We start from the raw sequence: 22,226 nt of genomic DNA, 5'->3' as shown, positions 1-22,226 counted from the left end.
TGTAATTCTGCCTTCTTCATGAAGACGTTCATGTTCTCTTCATTCTTTCATTTCAGATTTTTTTCTTTCTTGGTTTATTTAATGCGTAGTAATGCTTAGAAATTTTGCTTACTGATTTTGAAACTCAGTTCACTTGATTATATTTTTGAACAGTATATACACATTTTCCATTTCAGGTCAAATGGGCTTTCTCATTCTTGGAGTGAAAGGATTCCAGACACAAAACATATTTCAGACATCTGTGAAAACGGACGACCTCGAAGTAATTCTTGGCAAGGTATAGGGCGGCATTCTGAGCAGCTAGTGCATCTGTTTGCAGGACCCAGATTCTGTTTTGTGGTTCTTGGTTGTAAAGATTTGTCTTTCATGTACGCTCTGTACTTCTCCCAACAGAGAAGAGGGCATTTATTATGATTTCTTTCTTTTTTCTTGGATTTTAAATGATGGGATTCAGTAGGACCAGGGTGAGAGAAGGCTGTACAGTACTATACAGCCCTGTGTTCTGGGAAGGGCTGGCTGTGAATTACACCACTTGAAATACCCTGTGATTACACATAGGACAATTGTTTATATATATTCAAATCTAGCTGTAAACCATCTTTTTCAGGTAACCTGGGAGGCAACAGAAAGAAAATCAGAGGCAAAAGATTTAGACCTCGGTCTAATTCAACTGAGTAAGTCTAAACCTCTAATGGAAAAAGGCATTCCAAGGTCCTGTGCAATTAGTGTGCAGAGTTAATTAACGAGATCATCAAAGAACTGTAAACCATGCCTCTGGTCTTGGTTTTGTCTTTTTAATTCTTTTTTTGCGGTTTTAAAATTAACCATGGCTTTTCTCTTTTACATAGGCATCTCCGCAACTGTGCCCAAACCAATATTCACTGATAGCGGGGGTCCCCACTCTCGCTGCAGGCTTTTTCCTCCAGTAACCTGCCATGTGGTGTCTTGGTTCCTTTTGAAGGGAATTTTGATAACATTCCTTTCTTCTCATCACCCGGGGTCCAGCCATTTCAGAGGGGTCACCTTTCCTCTTCCCAATATTCACACAGCCTAGAAGCATCCGGGGACAATTCCCACCGTCCTAGAGCATGAGACTGCTCACAGTGTGAAACCACCGCTCGGAGGGCTTCATGGCTGCGATCTAAGCATTCTCTCAGACTAATGGAAGATGGATTCCCTTTTAAATCTTCCTTCTGAGGACATTTAAAAGGGCACTTACCAAAACTTGCTCTTTAACGGAATCATTGTCACTAAATGCAACACTATCTGTTTTAAATGATAGCCACACATTTTTTTTTTAAGCTGAGGAGAGGGAGGGGGTGGGATCAGAAATTACATTTAAAGTTATTTCTAATGAGGTAAACACCATGCACTTTTTTTTGGTTTGTTGTTTCTTCACTTAAGAAAGTACAACAAGACCAAGCTTCCTCAAACCTTTATCTCACGTTAAGGAATCAAACACACCCTCATTATCCTTCTGGACCTTGCCACCAGGTTTTAATTAACCATACTTTTTTGACCTATCTAAACCTTTTTTTTTTTTTTTTTTTTAAACTTCTTTCTCACTGCAGTGCTAGTTATTGTTTTCAGGATCACTGTTGCCTCTTCATGCCTTAATACTTTACAAAAAAATCTGAATTGGCAGGTGTTTGTTAACTGCTTGCAGAAACTTATGTTAGCTTTTCCATCATATACCCTGCCTTTTTCAGTCCAGGAATAAAAACAGTGCCCTGAAATTTGGACCCTCCTGCTGATGGTATTGTCTTGTAAGTGGCTTGTCAAAAGTTTGCTAAAGGATACTTTATTTTTAGAAGCAATAGATAGGTTTCAGTGATACCCTTGCATGGTCCAGAATGGCATCATAGAACTCCATCATAAATGACTAATCTGTTAGAGTTTATCTTATACATTCCCAAAGCGCTTTGATGCTTTAGGGCTCATTGTGGATAAACTCTTGGAATGTCCTTTGATTTGTTTTGCATGAGGTCACCTGGTAAAGAGCGCCTCAGCTCATCTCGTTGCTCACAAGAATACAGATAAAACTGCAAAACATCCTTCAGAACTTCCTTTGTGTACTGGTTAGCATTTTAACAGCATTTCCTAGAATAAGGCTTTGAAAACTCTTGAATGAAAATAAACCAACATTATATTAAAGCTGTGTATTGACCCAAACAGCACTTGGTATTTAGCAAGATTCATACAGTATTTTCTAGCATGGTCACTTACTTTTTAAAACTTCTGTAAAACTCCCATGCATATCATGATAAAAATTATAATACTAGCTAAGCCCTCAAGGAATCTCTTGCCTGTGAGATAACACTGTATTATTTAATAAGATGTCATAGTGGGATCATCTTTGTGAGTAAGAAGTATTAAGGTCTCCCTCAGATTTTTCAGGCTTTGCAGATGTGGGTTACATGACTCATGTTAATTAAATGGAACCAAGTCTATGAGGTTGGCCACTATTCTCACATACCTTATTGTATGGGCACTATATACTTTTTTTTTCCCTTGGAAAGAATCCTACTACATAACATATCAGGAGGTGTATTGACAGTCTTTTTTTATGCTTTCCATATTGGCTAAATAATCCCTTTTGCTTCTGATATAACATTATAATTTGTGGGACTGTAAGAGGAACAGAATGACCACAGACAGACATATCTTTTTATTTTTTAGATTAAAAGGTATCATCTGAGTCTATGATTTCAGCATCCCCTTTAGTACCCATCATCCCAAAGGATGATGAAACATCAGGACATGAATTAAAACACTCACCACAAATGCTTACTTGGCTAATTAACAACATATAATGTCCTTGTTTATTGTATTGTTTTTCCACTCAAAGTTTTTGCATCTTCCTCACTGTTGTACATGATGTGAAAAAAGTTTTGGCTTAGACTTTGTATTATATATTGTGTTTTTACAGGAGGGAGCCCCAAGCACCTGAGCCTGGGCACTCCCTCGCCCAGACAGTCCCATCCCAAGGCATAAGCCTCGGGGGCTCTGACAGCCCCCAGACAGGGAGTCTGGATCACAGGTCAGTCTCCACCTGCCCCTTCATTCTGGGCTGCCACTTAATCTCCCTCCTAGTCCCTTCCTTGGCTGAGAACAGGGTCATTTGATCTTTGACTGACCCCCAGCGTCTGCTTGGACATGGTCCTGGTCCAGCCAGCACCAGCTAATTTTCCTCTGCCTTTCCATCCTGGAGAACACAAAGAGCTCTCCTCCCCTGTCTAACGCATTTTTTTTGCATGTTGCGCTACAAGCCAAGTCAAGCCACATAGGCAGGTTTACAGCAGTTTGATAAAATCCCATCACTTCCGCCGCCACCACCTAGAGATGCTAGGATGCTCGCTGTGAAGACACTTTCACGGGCAGAGCCCCAGAAGGAACAACCACTGAGAGCTCTCTTCAGTGACCTCTAGTGAAATGATCACAGTCTGAGATGTTCCCTGAAATGGAAGGAAAGGTCCATCACATGCAAGCCAAGCCATGCGGCTGTAGGTTTCATGGAACAGCCATGGCGTCTGCCCTTTGAGCTTCTCAGATTGTCAGTGAAAGGAACACAAGTCTCCTCCTGGAAGCTGCCTGTGGGTGACTCAGTCTGCTGTGTGGCTATGTTTCACCTGATAACAGCTGCATGGGCTTTGCTCCGGTGTTCCCCAGGCCAGAGCATTCACTAGCCTTCATCTGTGGCTGCACTTGCTTTTTGACTCTTTCTTTTTGTTCAAAGTCTCAGTGGAAATTTTTATGCAAGTTTTAACTGGCTATCTCTGTGAAAAGTGCAAGTTGGCAATGATTGTGGCTAAAGGCAAAACTAGTGTGAGTTGTTCCTGAGGCAGGGGACACTGTCTTAGCAAAAATGGTCTCACCGACATAAAAAGCAACCAAACCCTTCTCTTAGGAGGGAACTTCATTGGTCATAGTTAAAAGGAGGGAAAGGGCTATGGAAAAAGTAACCTAATTTTGTTTCTATAACTGAAAATGTGGTCATGATTTAAGTGTATTTACAAACTAAAACCAAGTACAGTGGAAAGAAGCAAAGTTTAACCCCAAACGAATAGTGTATTCTATCTTTCCCCTGGTTTCTTTCCAAATAACTTGGAAAGTTTGATAGAGCTTGTATCTTTGTTATCTATAGTATCTCTCTAGAAGTTACTTTTTAAGAGAGAAAATTCAGTAAAATCTCCAAATTGTTCCAACACTGGATTTGTTGAATCTATGTTTATTTTACAAGAGCACATTCTGAAAGGGGATGTGTTTTTGCTTGGCTCCCTGGGTTCAAATCAAAGGAAACTCTGGGGAAAAGAAAAACAAAGAACAAAAAACAAAACCAACAACTTGCACTCCCAATTTACCATCTTTTAAATTTTCTTTTGCGCAGTAATTCCAATGGAGACTTTGCCAGATCCATCAGGGAAATGCTAATGAAGGTCATTCGTATCCTCTGGCAGTTACTCATATAATTCAGGACCAGACATTCAGAAGGCAACTTCTGAGGTCCGTTTTTTAATGGAACCGCAATTACGTTAGTCTGGAGTGCATAGGAGGAAGAAGGAATATTGCAGCTACAGCTAAAATGCTGAGCCCAACCTGAAGATCCTGGAGGCCTTTTTGGCCCACACTTAATATGTGTGAGGGCTCTGGGATCAGAAGAGCAGGACCCTTTCTGCTCTTTATAGAGCCAACTGGAGCACCTTTTTTGTTAACTCCAGTTTAGGTCCTGCTATCTGGAGTGAGACAGAAGCCATGTAAAGTCTTTTTTTTTTTTTTTTCTTTTTTCATATTGGAAAGAGAACATTCTCCTTTTAATTGTTCTTGGGGTGTTATATACCCAAACACCAGGTTGGAATTGCAGCCATCTGAATATTCTCAAAAAGCATCGTTATCATTTGAAAACCAAGGAACCAAATGAGAGGTGGCCTGGAAAAAGCCACTTTGGAGGTGGGTGAATGGGATCTCTGACAGTACTGTGATTGGAAGACAGCTTCTGATTCCCTTGGGGAAACCACTGGCAAGGCTTTCCCTGAAATGTTGAATACATTCTCGAATGCCTCGAGCCTTGTTGCAGCTGAGTTGATTCTCATGTCACTGTACGGACTGCCGCATAACCCCCAGCATCCATCCTGGTTTATTTGCCATAGTCACTTGCATTTGGAGGGTGAAGAACATCCTTGCTAAGCTTGTGCTGTGTATTTTCAGATTTTCTATCTTGTTCTGCTTTCTTTGTTCCTTCCATTGCTTTCTGCAGGTATTTAAACCCATGGTTCAAAAGAGACTATAATGTAGCTAAGTGGGTAGAAGATGTGAATAAAAACACAGAAGGACCATACTTTAGGTATTTTATAAATTAATTTTATATCCTTTTCAAACTCTCCCAGCACATACGGATACTGTAGTGTGACTGGCTCTCTATCTTGTATCTCCCAAATACAAGTTCCCATAGGTGGAAGGGGTCCTTGTTTATTTGCTGCCTTTTGATCTCTGTTTCTGGCTTCGTGAGCAAGTCTAGTTCTTTTCTGAATGTTTCAAATGAAGCCATTTGAAAGGGTTACTTACCATTTAGTGCATGCCCCCATCACCATCTTGAGCTTTTTAGTAGCTTTCTCTTCATTTTATGCTATGTAGTGTTCTATGGGCATGAAACATACTTTCCACTAATAAAGAAGCACTATTAACCTGAACAATTTAATTTCTAGAAATTAGCAGTTTTATAGTGCATTTTTCCTACTTCCTGCCTTAAGAGTGCATAGTGCATACTAAAACTTAAGGGAAAACATGAAAAGAAACCAAACGAAATATAGCAGAATTTTACTTGGAGTAAAAACAGTGATTTAAGGGAACTTAAGACGACCAAGGAAACCTTGACCACAGGAGGGTGGGATCAGATGAGTTTGGGCTTTTATTCATTTAGTACAAGCATTTGCCTCCAAACAAGGGCTGTGCTGAGAAGTGTTGCACCGATTCTCAACAAAACATCCGAGGAACTTTTTATGCTAGGAAGACGGTTGTTGTCTCACACTTCACACAGAGCGGGAAGCAGATAGAAAAACATGTTCTTGATTCACAGAAGAGCAGACCGAGTATCCTTACATTTTAGAAGCTCTAGAATTGACTCAGTCCACTGTAGCTCAGTCTGACTTCAGAGGTCAGAGAAAATTTCCAAGAGCTCTTAATGGCATTTTTTCAGTCTTTGTAATATCAAAGTGATTTCCCAGAGGTAAATGTCCAGTTTATTTAAGACTGCTTTGTGGACAGCTAAGGTAAAGAAGAAATACGGACTGTGTTACGACCTCTTCTGAGCAGAATAGACTTTCAGATTACTTTTTGCCATGACTCGGGTCAGCATTTCACAGATACCAAAATATGCGTACGTACTTGACTCTCGGCACCTGTCTAAGGTGAACTTTCTCTTCCAGTGTACCATTTAGTCCAGACATGTATAGTTTGAGAAAATGATTAGACCTACTTGCATCTTAATTTGATCCATACATTTGCCTATGCCCCAAGGAAAGCATAACCCTGCCTGCTCACAACAATATATCCTGCTTATATACCCCATCTTTCTCTCCTGCCCTGTTCCCCTGCTTCTGTCACTTCCCCACACTGAGCCTCATACACATGCACTCACATTCAAACATCCCACCCTCACCTGTAGCTCTCAAGATGGCCAACGTCAGGAAGACAGGTAAGATTATTTTGAATGTTACTTGGAATCTTGGCTCACCCGCAGTCCTGTTTCTCCTATTTACCTTCCTCAGGCTTGTGGGCAGATTGTAATTCGTATCAGCCATCGAACCAAAACAGGATGACTTTGGCCCCACAGGGGCAAGGGCTTTTATACCTCAATGGAATTAGCATTTTTTTGCACCAATGATTTGTGAAATGGTACCCCGGAAGAGTTGTTTCGCCTCCCCTGGGTCAGCTGAGTAGTACATGTGGCTCCCAGAGAAGAGTTCACATTTCTTAAAATCAGCACCCAGGTCTGCCCAGAAGCTGCATGACTAAACGCAATTTGGATGGGGAAATGCTTTAGCACCCCCGGTTGCACGTGCAAAGCCGCAAGGGCAATTTTAGAGGGTTCCCTTATCTCCTCTTTTTTAATATGAGCTGCCTGTTCCCACAGTGGGTAGTCACATAAGAATGAATTATTCCAGTCCACCTTTGTATTTAAAGGCTAAACAGAATTTACTGGAAGTTTGTACGTAACTGTCATTTTAGGATTAATCAGGGTGATGATGTGGGTGAGACTTGGAAACCGACACCCAGTTTCACTGAAAGTCGTGAATCATTAAGATACCCCAGAGCTTTTATCACAGTGATTCTCACACAACAGAATTTCATCTGTCCCTTCATCTAAGCCGGTCCTTACACAGGAGGCCCAAAGGGTCTCCACACCTTGGCTTATGCCTTTGTCAGCCCTCTGCTACAGCTCAGACCTGCTTCATCAGCCACCAGGTTATTCAGGATTACCTCTCCTGCCAAAACCACCAGTGAGGGCAAAGGCCATTTTATTAATCGTCCATATGGCGTGGGGTTTGGGACCTCCTTATCAGAATGCAGTGAGGACTTAGTGACTGTAGCAGTCTGGGCCAAAGTATAGCCCAGCATTTAAAATATTACATCTGCCTCACTGCAAAGAGCAAAGCAAATGCCGAAAGGTTTGGAGTGATCATAGTGCCTCCGCTGTGCTCCCTTATCAGTTCTGGATCGGACAGTGGTTGCTCAAATGATTGCCAGCATATGTGTGCATCAAGCAGGGCAAGAGCCCTATGTCCCCACACCTCAGTCTTGGGGGCAGTTGGTGACAGTGCATTACAAGCTCAGGACTCAACGTCCTCTTGAGTATTAGGCATTTGATTCCTCTCTTCATCAGGTTGTTGAGTCCCACTTCCATGACCTTATGGAAAATGTAGTTACCCTAAAAAGCAATGAATAATAACTGTCCTGGATTGAGTGCCTTCTACGTACCTTTATTTCTCACCACCCTGTGAGATGTAGGCATTCTTATTCCTATTCTACGGATGAGGACACTGAGGCACACAGACTAACTCAGGGTGGCACAGCTAGTAAGTGTCAGAACCAGAATTAACAGCTTGGCTCTGGACTCCAAAATCTGTTCCTTTCTTTCTTTCTTTTTCTTTTCTTTTTTTTAAGATTTTATTTATTTGACAGACAGAGATCACAAGTAGGCAGAGAGGCAGGCAGAGAGAAAGGAAGGGAAGCAGGCTCCCTGCTGAGCAGAGAGCCCGATTCGGGGCTCAATCCCAGGACCCTGGGATCATGACCTGAGCTGAAGGCAGAGGCTTAACCCACTGAGCCACCCAGGTGCCCCTATTCCTTTCAACTTCACTGTAATTACGTAAGAATAGCGGAGTGGATATGGAGTACTTAAATCCTATCCTAGGACACTTTATAAATCCTTCTGGATTAGGCACCTGAACCCAGATAGGTGAGGAAGGGGAATCTGTCCCTCTGAAGTGTGACTGGCCTGGTTTCAGCCACTTCTGGGGGGCAGAACAGTGCTGAGCTTGGCCTTCCAGACATGTCTCCAAAAGGCAAACCCAGCAAGGCTCTTGTATTCTTGCTACAGAGGACAGACCACAGTCCATTGGCCCACAGGCACACCTTTCTTGTGTAACCTTAAATGGCACCCACTATGCTTACTATGGTTTTTGTAAGTGCTGTAATGGCAATGGTTCACATTTGTTCAAGGATTACTGAGTGAATGAGCTGGGCCAGTGCCTGGCTTTCACTGAAACCCAGTTTGGAACTAGCAGGCAAGTCGCCAGGGTCAGGAAAGAGCCTGAAGATACTTTCGAAGAAGTAACTCTGAGACATTTGTGACCAAATTTTAGTTTCTGTTTCCCTAAACTGATGTACCTTACCTTGTTCTCTGCCTTTATTCTGACTCCCCTTCTCAGGCTGAACATCCCCTCGAGATAATCCCTGTTTATGCTGTCACACACCACCCAACCTCCCGGACAGGTTGCCCCTCGCCCCTACTAAAACCATCCTGCCTGCCTTCTCTTCCCCTCCGGCTCAGTCCAAAGTGTCAGCTAACTGGTGTATTCATGTGAGACAATAGTATATGTGCAAATTTCTTGGGGTGAGGGTGTTGTCAGGAGAATATCTCCTTTTGTTTTCATTCACTGGGTTTAGCCATGCGAAAATATTTGGAGGAAAGATCAGACTCAGCACCTCTCATTGGAATGGCCTGGTACGTGTGCAGAACTGGTCATTCAGACTCATGGCCAGATGAATGGCTGGCGTGTCTGGGAAGCTATAAGCCAACAGCTCATGCTAGGGGGTACCTACACACTGTAGCAAATTAAAAAGAAGACTCATTTTGCATGATCCCCTAAAGTAAACAAGATTTAGTTCTTTGTCGGTGTACCTGACTAGCTTTCCTGAACTTGGACGTCGCAGCCACTAATGATGAGGCTAAAAATCTTAATTACTATCCCTTGTTTTAGAAAGATGTATTTCAATCTAAATACAAAAGTTTATCCTCATTCTACACAAACTGAGTTTGCTTTTCCCAAAGGTCATAGTCATATTGGAAATGTTTCCTTAAAGTTAAAAACATCCTTAATTTCTGAATAGAAAAACCTGCAGTAGTCTGCTGCTTTAATAGTCCCGTGGAGGATCTGAAGTACTTACATTCTTAGTTTTACCCATTGGCTCCATAGTGGAGAGCCTCATCACCAGAGAAGGCAAGTATCTGTAATAGTCTAACAGGCCATGCTAAGAAGTGGTCTTAGACATTTTCCGAAAATAGAGGAAGTGTTAAGAGTTACAGATTAAAAGCCAATTAAGCCACTCCTGAGTCTTAAAATTGAGCAAGAACGTTCGCTTGGATCTCAGGGCTTGTAGGAAAAACTATTTTTTCAGCCTTAGCTTTAGTTGGGTGAAAACCACAGGAGAACTAGAGCAAAGCATAACATATGGGTGGGAACCAAAATTTAAAATAAAGGGGAAAAGAGAGACCTCTTGAAGCTGTTGCATGCAGTGCGGTAGCTCTGCCCCTGCCCAGCGTGCCCTCCCCCCGCCCCCGCTGCCAACACTCCCAGCGGATGAGCTCCACACGCTGGCAATAAGGACCTCTGCAGGAAGTAACCACTTCCGCTCTGTGACTCCTAGCCACCTTGCTCCAGGAATGAAGCAGTCACAGATGTGTAGTGGTAACATTTGTGAATGGATAGGTACCGCCGAAATGAACACACCTATTTCCCATTGATACGGTGTGAGTGGGAAAAAAAAAAAAAAAACCTCTTGCTTTTTTGTTTTTTTTGTTTTGTTTTGTTTTTCACTTCAAGGACAAGATAACAGATGTGGGCTCTTCCCGTGAGCTCAGCCTCCTCACAAATATTGCCACTACATGTGCGGAATCAAACAAGAACAGCGTAATACACCACAGCTTACACGTATATTCATACGGGATGCCTTCACGATGGAGAGGTTACCCAAATAGGGAGGGGTTTTGTTGTGTTTTGTTTTAGTTTCAGTTACATTCCAGTCAATAAAGTGTAGCCACCTTATTGACAGGACTGTTGGACCCTACATGCGTTATCAAGATCTACTTAGATGGCACAGAATCCTCCCCTCTACAGAAATACTGACTGTAGGGACTAATCAGACCATTTTTGTATGTTCTCATCAGACTCTTTGTTTGGCTGGAACTCTGCACTCCTTACTGCTTGCATGTTTACTAATTTATTATTAAACCCCCTGTATTTGCCTTTGTTCTTTCACAACTAACACACTGGCCTCTGAATGCATGAGTTTTGTGTGAACTGGTGTGTGACTTAGCAACTAATAAATGTATCAATTGTATTATATTTTCAGATCTTAAAATATAATTGGAATTATCATACTAAAACTTTTTTACATTAAGTGGTAAAAATAAGGCAGAGTATTAATATGTCGTACACTTAATTTACCATTATGAGCTCTTAGAATCATTTTTATCCCTTCTCCATTTTAGCTTTTTATCTATTTGCATAGGAAATGTCATTATTGGCTTTCTAATTGAAGAGTCTGATTCTGTGTGCTAACATTTGAACAATCCATTGCAGTTATGACCTTAGGAAGATAAAATTCCAGCATTCCAGTGTTGTGAAGGACAGAGAACCTCCCTGTAGTTAGACCTTTGTAGTAGTGGCCTGTGAAAATAGGAATCAGAGGGTTTGTTCTGAACCCGCTTTTCACATATTTGAAAGAGATGTTAAGCAGTCACATAATATTTATGTCATGTGTTCTCAACGTCTCAGGACTCTGTCTCCTGCCAAGTCTCCATCTTCATCAACTGGGTCTATTGCCTCCAGCAGAAAATACCCATACCCAATGCCTCCACTTCCTGATGAAGAGAAGAAAGTGAACCGACAAAGTGCCAGGGTATGTGGAGACTGCTATATGCTAACAGCCTTGATTATTACCATTTATTTATGAATTCATAGTTTAAAAGGGAGAGCCATTTCCCCCCCTTTTTTTTTGTTTTTAAAAAAGGAAAAAAATGGAAGATTTTCAAGATTTCATTGAAAAATGGAAGATTTGGGGGGCTCAGATTTATATTTGCAAATGAGCTTAATTACTGCATTGATAATGCTAGAGGTATTTGGTGTGTTTTAATCATTCATTGCTATATATTTCTATCTTTTATTATACACTGTAGCTAATATATTACAGTCTGAAATAAATGAAACAGAGAATGTATTTTGCTTTATCAGTTTTTTAATATACCCGGAAATACCAGAGATTAAACTAGCCTCATTTCCATGTCTGATTTGCTTACTCTGGCCTCTTACTAGCTAATAACACCCAATAGTACTTTAGAAATCAGAAACTGTGACAGAAACTTAGACCAGTGTCTCAGAGATGGGAATGGAATTTGGGTACAAGGATGAAATTTGGATACAATGAATTTGGGTACACATGAGAATCTATAATGTTAAAAAAAATATGGCAAAAGGTATGGTAAAATTTAGCAACCTTTTATATTTTAAAAAGCCAAATTTAAAAACATATAAGAGCTGATTATTTATATAAAAGTATGCTTCACCAGAAATTTTATTTACTTATTTACTTACTTTTTTTTTTAGTTTGTCATTGAGTCTTCATATAGAAGAACCGGTTCCTTTTTATTTTTGTATTGAGGTGTTATATTAGTGTAATATAATAATGTAACCTAGCATACATTATACACAGTGTTATATTAGTTTCAGGTGTACTAGAAGTTTCTTTAAATACTGAGTCCTCTTTTATACTTTAATTTTGGATCTACTCAGCCTTGCAGTGTTCCCAGAACACATCCATTATGTGAAATTTGAGATATAGTGGAGTTTAGAGAGACAGACCAGCCTTCAGAGGCTTAAGTGAAAGACAGAACTAAAGAATAATTACTTTTATTGCTATCTAAACTCTGTTGTGGTCAGTTACAGTGTAATGTTCTTCTCGGAAATAATTTTGCAATAAAATAAAATAAAGCTTTAAAAGCCTGGGCAGATTTATCTGCTAATGGGTCTTGGGTTCCTAGGATTTTTGGTTTTGAAAGATCTTTGAGAGACTCTTTGACCCTGAACTTAAATACTGGGGTTCACGGGAAGTATAACTCATTCAGATTTTACCTTGATTGACTCATAGTAAGAAAGCACGATGTGTTAAAAGCAGATTGGATTACTATAATTAAAAAAACTTTAAAAGTCAGTCAGTGGTGTTTTGTTAATTACATGAAGAATTTCCTTCCCGTGTTAATAACGGGTAATGGTAAAGGATGGACAGGAAGAAGAAAATTCTGATTCCCAGTGCTCAGCTTTCTGGTCTTAAAAAACAGAATTGTTAATAGGTATCCAGTTGTTATGCTGTGAGTATGTCGTAATGACTTCCAAGGCTGATGGCATTCCTCAGGGAGTGGTCAAAGTATAACACCCCACTTTTTACCTCTGATAAATTGTCTACATTGCTGTTTTGTTTTATGTAGTTGGGGATATTCTCTTAGCCAGTGTCATGCCAGGCTCTAGGTTATTAATGTCCCCACATGGAAGCCCATGAAAATGTCAGCTTTACTACTTCATACCATCAACTGAGCATCAGCCCAGATCCTCTTTCCCTCAGACACCCCGCAGATAGCAGACACCCTGTGTAATCATTCATTTTCACTAGTCTCCACCAGCAGGGTCATTCACACATAGACGTCCTTACAGTTGAGAAATTTGATCTCTAAAGGGTGAGAACACAGGCGGCTCTGCCACAGTCCTGGAGTAGCCAGAATGGGTATTCAGAACAAGATTGCCATGAAGATTGAAGAGAACCTATTAAGGGAACCTGTATAGAGACATCCACATAGTCACTTAGCTGTTCCTGCTTTTTCTTTCCCAGAAACTCATTAGGTATTCAATGACATGCCCCAGATTTTCAGTAAAAATGGAATTTGGATGTAATTTAATTCATAGTGGTCTTAGACTTTCCTTATTCGTGTTTATAAAAATGCAGCCAAATCCTATTGCCTGGAAACAATAGTTTATCAGCTTGATTGTTTTCCTTTTTTTTTTTTTTTTTTTTTTTTAATTGGCCGTCCTCTGGTGAACAGAGTTGCATTCATATTTGGTCATGCCGAAGTTGTTTACCATGCACTAAAGCAATTACTGAACATTGTAGAAATGAGATATGAACAAGACCAGGGTGTACAGACCTGGTGGGAGAGACAAGGTGAGGGAAAGGGCGAGGGAATTGAATGGGCATCTTGCTGTGGAAGCATCATTCTACTCTGATGGGTCAGCTGAGAGAGGACAGTCTTCTAGAAGGTAGCGATGGATCTGGGGAGCCGACGGCTAGGTCGTAGGCACACGGCAGGGATTTCTGAGTGAGTGGTGGTGGAAGTGACGGAATCACGCTTTCCTAAGGCCAATATTGTCAGTGCGGGCTGCACATGAGAATTGTCTGAAGGGCTTTTAAACTATGCTGGTGCCAGAGTCCCACCCAGAAAGACTTCGATTTAGTTGGTCTGGTGTGCTCTCTGGGCGGTAGCATTTTTAAGACCTCCCCAGATCATTGAAATGTGAAGCTGGGTTGAGAACCACGGCGGTAGTGGGCTCAATCAGAATCCTGGGGAAGAGAAGTGTGTGCATGGTTTAAAAAACTGATACTCTAAATTATTTCTTTGGTGACGTAATATTTATTCAAATTCTTTTTTTTTTTTTTTTAAAGATTTTATTTATTTATTTGTCAGAGAGAGAGCGAGTGAGAGCACAGGCAGACAGAGTGGAAGGAAGAGTCAGAGGGAGAAGCAGGCTCCCTGCGGAGCAAGGAGCCCGATGTGGGACTCGATCCCTGGACGCTGGGATCATGACCTGAGCCGAAGGCAGCTGCTTAACCAACTGAGCCACCCAGGCGTCCCTTTATTCAAATTCTTGAGTAACATTAAATGAAGATGTGAGGGGTTTTGTATTTAAAGGTGGCAGTTGCTAAAAAGGTTGAGACACAGATTTAGAGCAAAGAGAAAGTTAAAACTTGGAAGGTTTATTATATCCCTTTATTCAACTTGACACAAGTGTGCTTCCACAACCACACAAGTACGGCTGGAATCACCAACTCTTTTTCATCTGTAGCTCAGAATATGCCTGTTTCCTGCTTTCACAATGTGTAATTTTGCTTTTCTCTGTTGTGCAGCTATGGGAGACCTCCATTTAAGATCCACTGTTTACATGCGCTACATCAAAACTGTTTACTTCAACTTTTATAGAAACCCAGCCTCACGGAATCACTGCAAATCTATCTGCTCTTCAGACAATACAAAGACCCTCTGAGATGCCCCAGAGGAGAGGAAGCGGAGTCTCACATCAGGAGACCATTTTCTTTTTGTCATTGGCTTAGGATCTAAGTGAACCATGAGAAGAACTACTGAAATGTTACACTATAACATGGGAACACTAAAGGTACTGGTATGCTCCTGGATAATCCGCATGACAGATATATGTAGAAATATCACTAAAATTAACTCACATGACTCAAATGTAGCAAGTTTCCCAAGGGACAATAGTGGATTCAGAACTGACATTCTGAAGCACATCCTCATTGTAGACAGCAATGCTATGTGCATGAAGCTTCTGTTTATTGCAATTTCCACATTTAAGGAAGCAACATCCCATAATAGAAACTAGCATGCAGGGTTAAGGCATCTAGGATTTGTCTGCAGGACTTTAAAAGCTTTGAGAGGCCAATATCCCATATGCTAACTCTAAACATGTACCTTTATTTTTTGTTTTGTTTTTTTTTTTACCTTTCATATTTATATCCGCATACAAGGACAATTGTACATATGTAAACATTTTTAAAATAAAAAAAAGCAGCTGTTACACACAAGTGTATTTTGCCAAATGCCTAAAAATAGTCACAGTCACATCATCATCATCCATCAGATGGTCTCTAAAGATGATAAGCAGATGATGTTGTAAATACAGTGGTCAGTGCTGTCAGTGTGTCTCTACATCATTGGTGTTCGTCCAAACCATGTGATAGCCCTTGAAACCATGCACAGTCTGGAGGCAGTCTTACTGAGTAGTTAATTGAACCAGAGAACAAAATGCCCAGCAAAACTTGGGGCCCGCACAGCTGGCCGGGGCAGGAGTTGAGGAGTACAGCTGCTCTCCTGCTTGCCTCCGGGCAATCGGAGGCCGATGACTGACTCTGGCCCCCCCGGGAATCCTGCGAGCTGCCTGTTTCCCTTCTGGGGTGACAGTGCCTGCTTCAGCAGCTGTTAGCTTTCAGTACCAGAGTACTGCTGGCTTCACCCTGGGGGCCTGTGAGGCCCTCGGCAGCACACCCCGCTGAGAGGAAGCAGGTGCACCAAAGACGCACGAGACCATGGGCCGCTGATACATTGGTTGCTTCCAACTTGCCAATATGCCAACCCTCTGTGGCCTAAATTTTTGTTCTCTGACCAAAGTTTTTAGCCACCCTTACCTGTAAAGTGAGTAACTTATTTTAATATAAGCAACGTTTACACTGTTTATTAAGGAGATTTATCATCAGTGGGATGTGAGTCCAACAGGCTATTCCACCCTGATGTGGAAGCAAGATGGTGAGGGTTGGTTCTCCCAGCCGGGCTGGGAAGCCTCACTGGGCCACGAAGGGTTTGAAGAAACCCGAAGCCACAAGTGTGAAGGCAACTCTGAAGTCACCCAAACAGCTAACAGGGGAAAGAATCTGAGGTTTCGAACTCTTATTTTTATAATTCATAGAAAAGTGAGAAATCTATGTTGAAGTCCCTTCTTTAAAACCAGAATTTGATGAGCTGTTATGATGCAGCTCTGTCCTTCTAGAAGAAAACTTCCCTGGGGAGGCTACTCTAGTGAGCTCAGAAATCGATGGGATCGGTCAGATGCTTTCATGTGAAGAGTACTTCTGCATTTTCTAATTTTCCCTCCTTTTTCTTGAGAGGAATGGAATCTGCAGACAAGATTTCAGAAATATCCTCTAAATTCAATCTCTCTCAGTTGTATCCATGGTCAAATTCCATGTGTAGTCATCTTAGATGCCCAAGCTGAAGGGCCATGTTAGAGGCAGTGTTTTATAACCTGTGTATTTTATGTCTTCTGTAATGGACCTCTCTTCTGAATGTCTTTGAAAAGGTTTGACAAGAAATTTAATCATTCAAAAATATAAAATGTAAACAGCATTTTTCATGACAGGAAGGGATGTTATCGTCGATTCTACAATAAAATGATCGATCAGATTAAGATTTGGGTGAGTGTTGGGTGACCATGCCGCATAGCTCAACTGAAGGACAGGAGAGCAGACAGATTTGAAGATGTAGCAAATAAAGTGGCTTTTGACCAAGATCACTTTAATGTGCACTGAATGTTTTCTGGTATTGAGTGTATAAAATGCTAATGTTATAAGGTTTATTTTGACTATAAAAGAGTTTATAGATTTGAATGTAAGATACCTTGTGTAAATATGCTTCTTAGTTATGATTTCGCAAACCCTCATTTGAAAGAATTCACAAATGGTAAGCCCCTCACCACTCCCCCTTCCTTACTTTCTCAATTATTTTTACATGAAAATTATTGCAAGTGAAAACCATTGTTACATGCCTTTTGGGAGACATGGGTGTTTATAGTCCTCCTCCTTGACAATAAGCTTCAGATGGAACTGAATGAAAAGCATTTGCTTCATTTGCAGAGAGATTATGATTTTGTAGTCGCTTTGGATATCTAAGAATGTTTGAACATTCTCATAGCCATTTGCAGAATTCTTTGACAAGTTCATAATGTCAATGGGTAGTTTTGAGAAATACTTCAATGTGTAGTCATGGTTGGTATTTAGATATATTAAATCTAAATATTTGTGACTTTTCATCCACGGAGGCAGGGAAAATGGACCTGTGGCATTCAACAGAAGCACAGCATTATTATTTTTTTAATAGCGATTTTGGAGAGGAAACTTGAGGTCACCTTAGCAGTTTGTATCGTGCAACCAATCTTTATAGCCCCCAGACAACTCTAGGACCATTCTACTACGCAGAGGAGAGCAGTTATTTGGCCTTTCTGTTCCATTGTATGCCTTTTTCTTCTCTTTCTAAAGTTGTGTGTGTAGATAAAACTTCAGATTAACAGCCCGCTGCCTGAGATGTTCGTCTGTCCTCGGACAATGCGTAGAGCAAACTCGTGTTTAAAGCAACATTGCAATCTCTTTATTAAGAATGCCAACAAGGGGGTGGGGGCAGGAGGGAGCCTCTGAAGGAACGGAGGGGTCAGACTGACTGGTCTGTGTCCAGCCAGCTCTTTATTTAGTCCGGAAGTGGCACCCTCCTCTGGAGTTTCCTGGCTGGAAGGTGATCCACCTGCCAGTTTGTGGAAGGGAATAAACTCAGAGTGCAGCATAGGGTTTTCAATTTAGTGTCATTGCTCTATATTTTAAAGAAACCCAGTGCAATTCCTTAAAAAAAAATTTTGGTTTATAAAGTAAATGTAGGGTTAAGATGCCAAATATACTTTTTAGTTTGAGATACATGCTTTATGAAGTGATGCTACAGTTTCTCATTTCCCCCTTGCTTTAAAAAGGCTTTTAAAATTGTCTTTTAAAGGTCAGTCTGCTGTAGATTTCTGAGCATAAGACTGATAGGGTTTCTAAAAGAAGTTGCTGATAAAATTAGATCTTTTGTGTACTTCCAGAAGAGGACTATTTATATTTGAATTTCATAACAGCCTTCCATTTCTTTTTTTTTTCTTCTTCTTCTGTTGATTCCCTTGCAGATTTGCATAATTTAATCCTGTCCATTGTCCCAGATCTCTTGTGGCTACTTTACCTTTTGCTTTTTTAGATTTTGTTCTTTACTTTTTGCAATTACCTGTGAGCCAGAGGAAATGTGGTGTTTTTACTCACTGTGTGTGTTTCAAAATCAAGGTGGTTTATTTATTTCATCCATTCTTCATTTCCTGTTGTCATGTAGTTCTATTTTAACTTATATATTTAGTGTTTTAAATATTTCCTTGTGTTATTCAACATGATAATAAATCCTTACCCAAAGAGAAGACCATTTTACTTTATTCTACTTAAACGTAAAGGAAGGGTAGCTCATTGGGAGGATGCCGAGTTGCTGGCCGAGTAAGGGGGAAGAGGAACAGATGTGTCACCATGTGAAGGGAGTGAAGGAACAAAGGGAGGCCAGAGGCTTGCGGCCACAGCCTGACTCAGACAGTATGCCAGCGGCTGCCAAGGGCGCCCCGATGGGCAGCGTATTAGAAATGCCACCCTACCAGTCGGTAAGTTCCCATTAGTTTTCCAGGAAATGCTCTGACTTCCATTGGTGGCGTAACATCTGTTTCAGTAGAAAGTCTACTTTTTCAAGAGAAAAAAGATCTCATTCACTTCTTAGGTTTTCTTCTAAAACTGTCACTCACGTTTTTGTTGTTCAATGGAGTCAAGGTGAATTTCTCATTCTGCTAACTTAAATATATATAGGAAGCAAACATCTCTATGGAATAGGGCTTAATTTGAGGCTTGGTTTTTTATTTTATTTTATTTTGCTTTTCCCCTCAGTCTTCCAAGTGGATAAAACTACTCTGATTTTGGATGCACCAACTTTTCCTCCTGGCGTGGGAGTGCTAAGGACTTTCATAAGCAGCTTTCCTTATGCACTGGGCTGTGAGGAGCCCAAACCACACTTGTGAACCATTTAAGAGGCAGCAGCCCATCATCTGAGGGTGTGTGTGCGTGTGCGTGTGTGTGCAGCCACACCTGCCGGAACCATGCACGCTCATGCCCTATGTTTGTGTGGGCAGGTGCTTTTAATCCTGAAAGGAGCTTTCCCACCACACCTGCAGATGTAGAGCAAAGATGCAGCTGGATTTCAGAAATCAGGGCATATTTGTGTTCACATTTTTTTTTCATAGCTTTGCCAGAGCCCCCCAAATGGAGCACCATCTGGTTCAGTCTATAAGTAGAAAAACAAAACATTCAAAAAAAAAAAAAAAACCCTGCCTAGTATTTTTGTTCTTTATATCAGGGCCTGACGAACAGGAAGCATCCTCCCTACGGAGTTTGAGAGATGCTTCCAGACCCTTCCTACTTACCAAGTTGCTCCCCACCAGTAGCTTGTCAGCCCTTTTCTCCTGACTAGGAACTGTCACTGTCATGGGGGTAAGTCTCCCCCACCCCGCTTTTTTTCCTCAGCTTAATTGGCACTGGGGAGAAACACAGGGGTGCAGAATGCAACGTGGGGGGAGGAAGAACCTTTAGTCTCCTCTCTTTGGCGACTGGGCATGGATTATGCAACTTTAGAAGTCACTAAGAGATTGATCCTCAGATACGTTTGAGGTTGGAGAGAGGGGATAGAAAGCAAGCCTTGGGAGGTTATGGGGCTTTTAGTCCTGTCATAGGAGCAGAATGGAGAACTCAAAAGCCAGGCGTGGTCACTGGGGATGTGGTGGGGACAGAGTGCTTCTGGAGTACCTACAATAGACTCGTGAGCTTTGCAGTTTTACTGAGCGGTTGGCTATATAAATACTTCATGGGCCTGTCCAAGATGGGCCAGTCATTCTTGCCTGGTGTGCCCCTGCTGCATTATTCATAAAACCTGGATTATACTGAGAGGTGCTTCAAGGCTTGCAGGTTTTGCTCCGGGGTATCATTATTTCATGTTTTTGGGTATCTTTGAAATCAAAACCAGGGAAAATGTAGGGGGTGTTTGTTTTTTACAAAAAGGCATACAATGAGATGAGCGATCTTAAGATAATGCACTTAAAAATCATCAATAAAGTTTTCAAAGAGTTTATGAAGGGCATTTTCCTCTCGTTAAAAAGTTTCAGAGATGGATTTTTGTGTTCTAATGTTCAAGTTCTAAAATAACGTAGCCCCCAAATCTTTAAACACAGTGGTGCTAAGTTATGCCAGATAACAATTCTGGAAAGTGCTGGTATGAATTAATTTAGTAATAACACAAGAGTTCTTGCTACATTGTATATCACTGCCTGGTTTAGAAACCCCACTTTTTTTTTTTTTTCTAATCCAGCACAATATCCAACTGTGATTCTACAACTGGTCTTTTTAATGGGAAAAACGACCCAGCACCTCTGTTTTGTATAGAAAAAAATTTTTTTAAACACTAACTTCAAAAGTGCTTAACAAAAGGTTTATTTCGGATAATTAAGCATGTATGTCCTTTTTTAACCTGCTGGAAGAGACATGCCCCTCCAATCTAGCATCCCCAAAAGACAACTTCTTTTAGAAACTGGGCATTTTACCTAACCATAGCAGTTTATAGGTTAGCCAAGGTCTGCGCTAGTGTTTCCCACAACCGTCATCTCTAAGGGGTGAGGTCCATCAACAGACCATGGAAGCCACTTCGTGGGGAAGTGTTAATAGCGGCATTTCACTTTTGGTAACCAGGTGATCCCGTGTAAATACTTAAGATTGGCTTCATTTTAATGTGTTCTCTCTGCTCCTCTGCACTTCAGGTTCTTAAGCTATTTTAAAAATAACTGGGTTTTGGCAATCACCAACTGAAATGTATATGGCAACTGCTTTCCTGAGCAAGTGTGATGTGTTTTATGGCTGTTCAAGTTATCAAGTTGTTCTTATATTGTAGGTAAACAAAAATCTTACTGTTTTTAAAGGTCACTGTTAACTTGTTCAAATTTCTGGCACAATTTTATTAGTAACTCACTTCTGAAACTAAAAAGATACCACAGTTTTCTATGTTACTCTCATTGTAACATCAATAAAGTGACTTTCAATAAAAGATTTTATGTTTTTTGATGCCTGACTTCCTTTTATCCTGTTTTTCTCCCCATCGCTGTTTTCTCTTTAGTAAGCCTTGTGGTGGTCCTGTTGGGGGTTGGTTCTTCTTTTTCTCTTTCCTCCTGTCCCGGAAGAGCCCATCGACACGACGAGAAACAGAGATCCTTTAGTAAAGGCTGGCCGCTCAGTTTGTTGGGTAGTCTCCTCAGCTGGCCGGCAGGCAGTCTCCCATTATCCACCTGCCTTGCCTCAGTTACCTCCTACCATGCCCAGACTGACCTGCTGTATCCAGACGGACAGCCCCGGTGGTGGGGCTCCCGTCTTCGACTCGGAAGCATCGGGCATTGGATGGACTCCGCCTAGCTTCCCAGTCCACCGCCTAAAGAGCTGGCCCACCTGGCTGTCTGCCTCTCACATAGCCATTTCACCCTCTGCTTGCTCTTTACCTTGGCACGCACTTCTCTTGTCTTCAGCACCCAGTCTGCTGAGGAAAAAAGTAGTTCTAGGTCATCAAAGTACAGTTTTAATGTGAGAAAAACAGAAGCCCTTGACTAAGGGTTTGTATGTTTATTGTGAGAATTTAAAAATTTATGATTTCATATAGCTGCAGGTCTTAGAAGATTTAGGCGCAGAATAATTCAGGTGAACATGGACACAGAAAAGCACAGTCTTGTTGGGATAGCAGAAGTTTTAGCTCATGTTGCCTCTCACACCTGGAACTCCTGCTGAAACGGAAGTCTCCCCTCCACCTCGGTTCAACGGGAGAGCAGGCTGGGATGAATTCTCTATCACTGCTGTGGTGCAAATCTATGCCAGCTTCCTCAAGGAAGCGCCTGGCTTCCTGTAGTCACGTCCATACAGAGTGCTTGGAAAGGATTACATACAGGTACTTTATCTCTTGCAACACATGTCTCCAAAATTAATTAAAATTAAAATTAAAGCTTTGAGTTGACATTTTTTGAGGAACTTAAACCTCCAAATAA

The 22,226-nt window shown here is 41.2% G+C and overlaps 1 protein-coding gene across 14 annotated transcripts in view; it reads left to right on the top strand.

Annotated features, from left to right (window-relative positions):
* The window catches only part of ADAM22 (ADAM metallopeptidase domain 22), a 222,240-nt gene extending 207,427 nt beyond the window's left edge, over positions 1–14,813 (top strand). For 6 of the 14 annotated variants that reach the window (XM_059396912.1, XM_059396911.1, XM_059396908.1 and 3 more), the window contains 4 exons: positions 177–277; positions 608–674; positions 11,277–11,400; positions 14,671–14,813. In XM_059396912.1, the coding sequence (XP_059252895.1) occupies positions 177–277; positions 608–674; positions 11,277–11,400; positions 14,671–14,691 (313 nt within the window). In that variant the 3' untranslated portion in view covers positions 14,692–14,813. Of the gene's footprint in view, positions 1–176; positions 278–607; positions 675–2,929; positions 3,041–5,254; positions 5,342–6,661; positions 6,692–11,276; positions 11,401–14,670 lie in introns of all 14 variants that reach the window. The other 8 variants (XM_059396900.1, XM_059396909.1, XM_059396899.1 and 5 more) reach the window with 3 other exon arrangements.
* The last annotated feature ends 7,413 nt before the right edge of the window (positions 14,814–22,226 follow it).

Source organism: Mustela nigripes, chromosome 4, assembly GCF_022355385.1.
Source record: "Mustela nigripes isolate SB6536 chromosome 4, MUSNIG.SB6536, whole genome shotgun sequence".
NCBI classification, from domain to species: Eukaryota; Metazoa; Chordata; class Mammalia; order Carnivora; family Mustelidae; genus Mustela; species Mustela nigripes.
The sequence above is the reverse complement of the archived record's forward strand: the minus strand, read 5'-3'. Positions and strand labels throughout refer to the sequence as shown.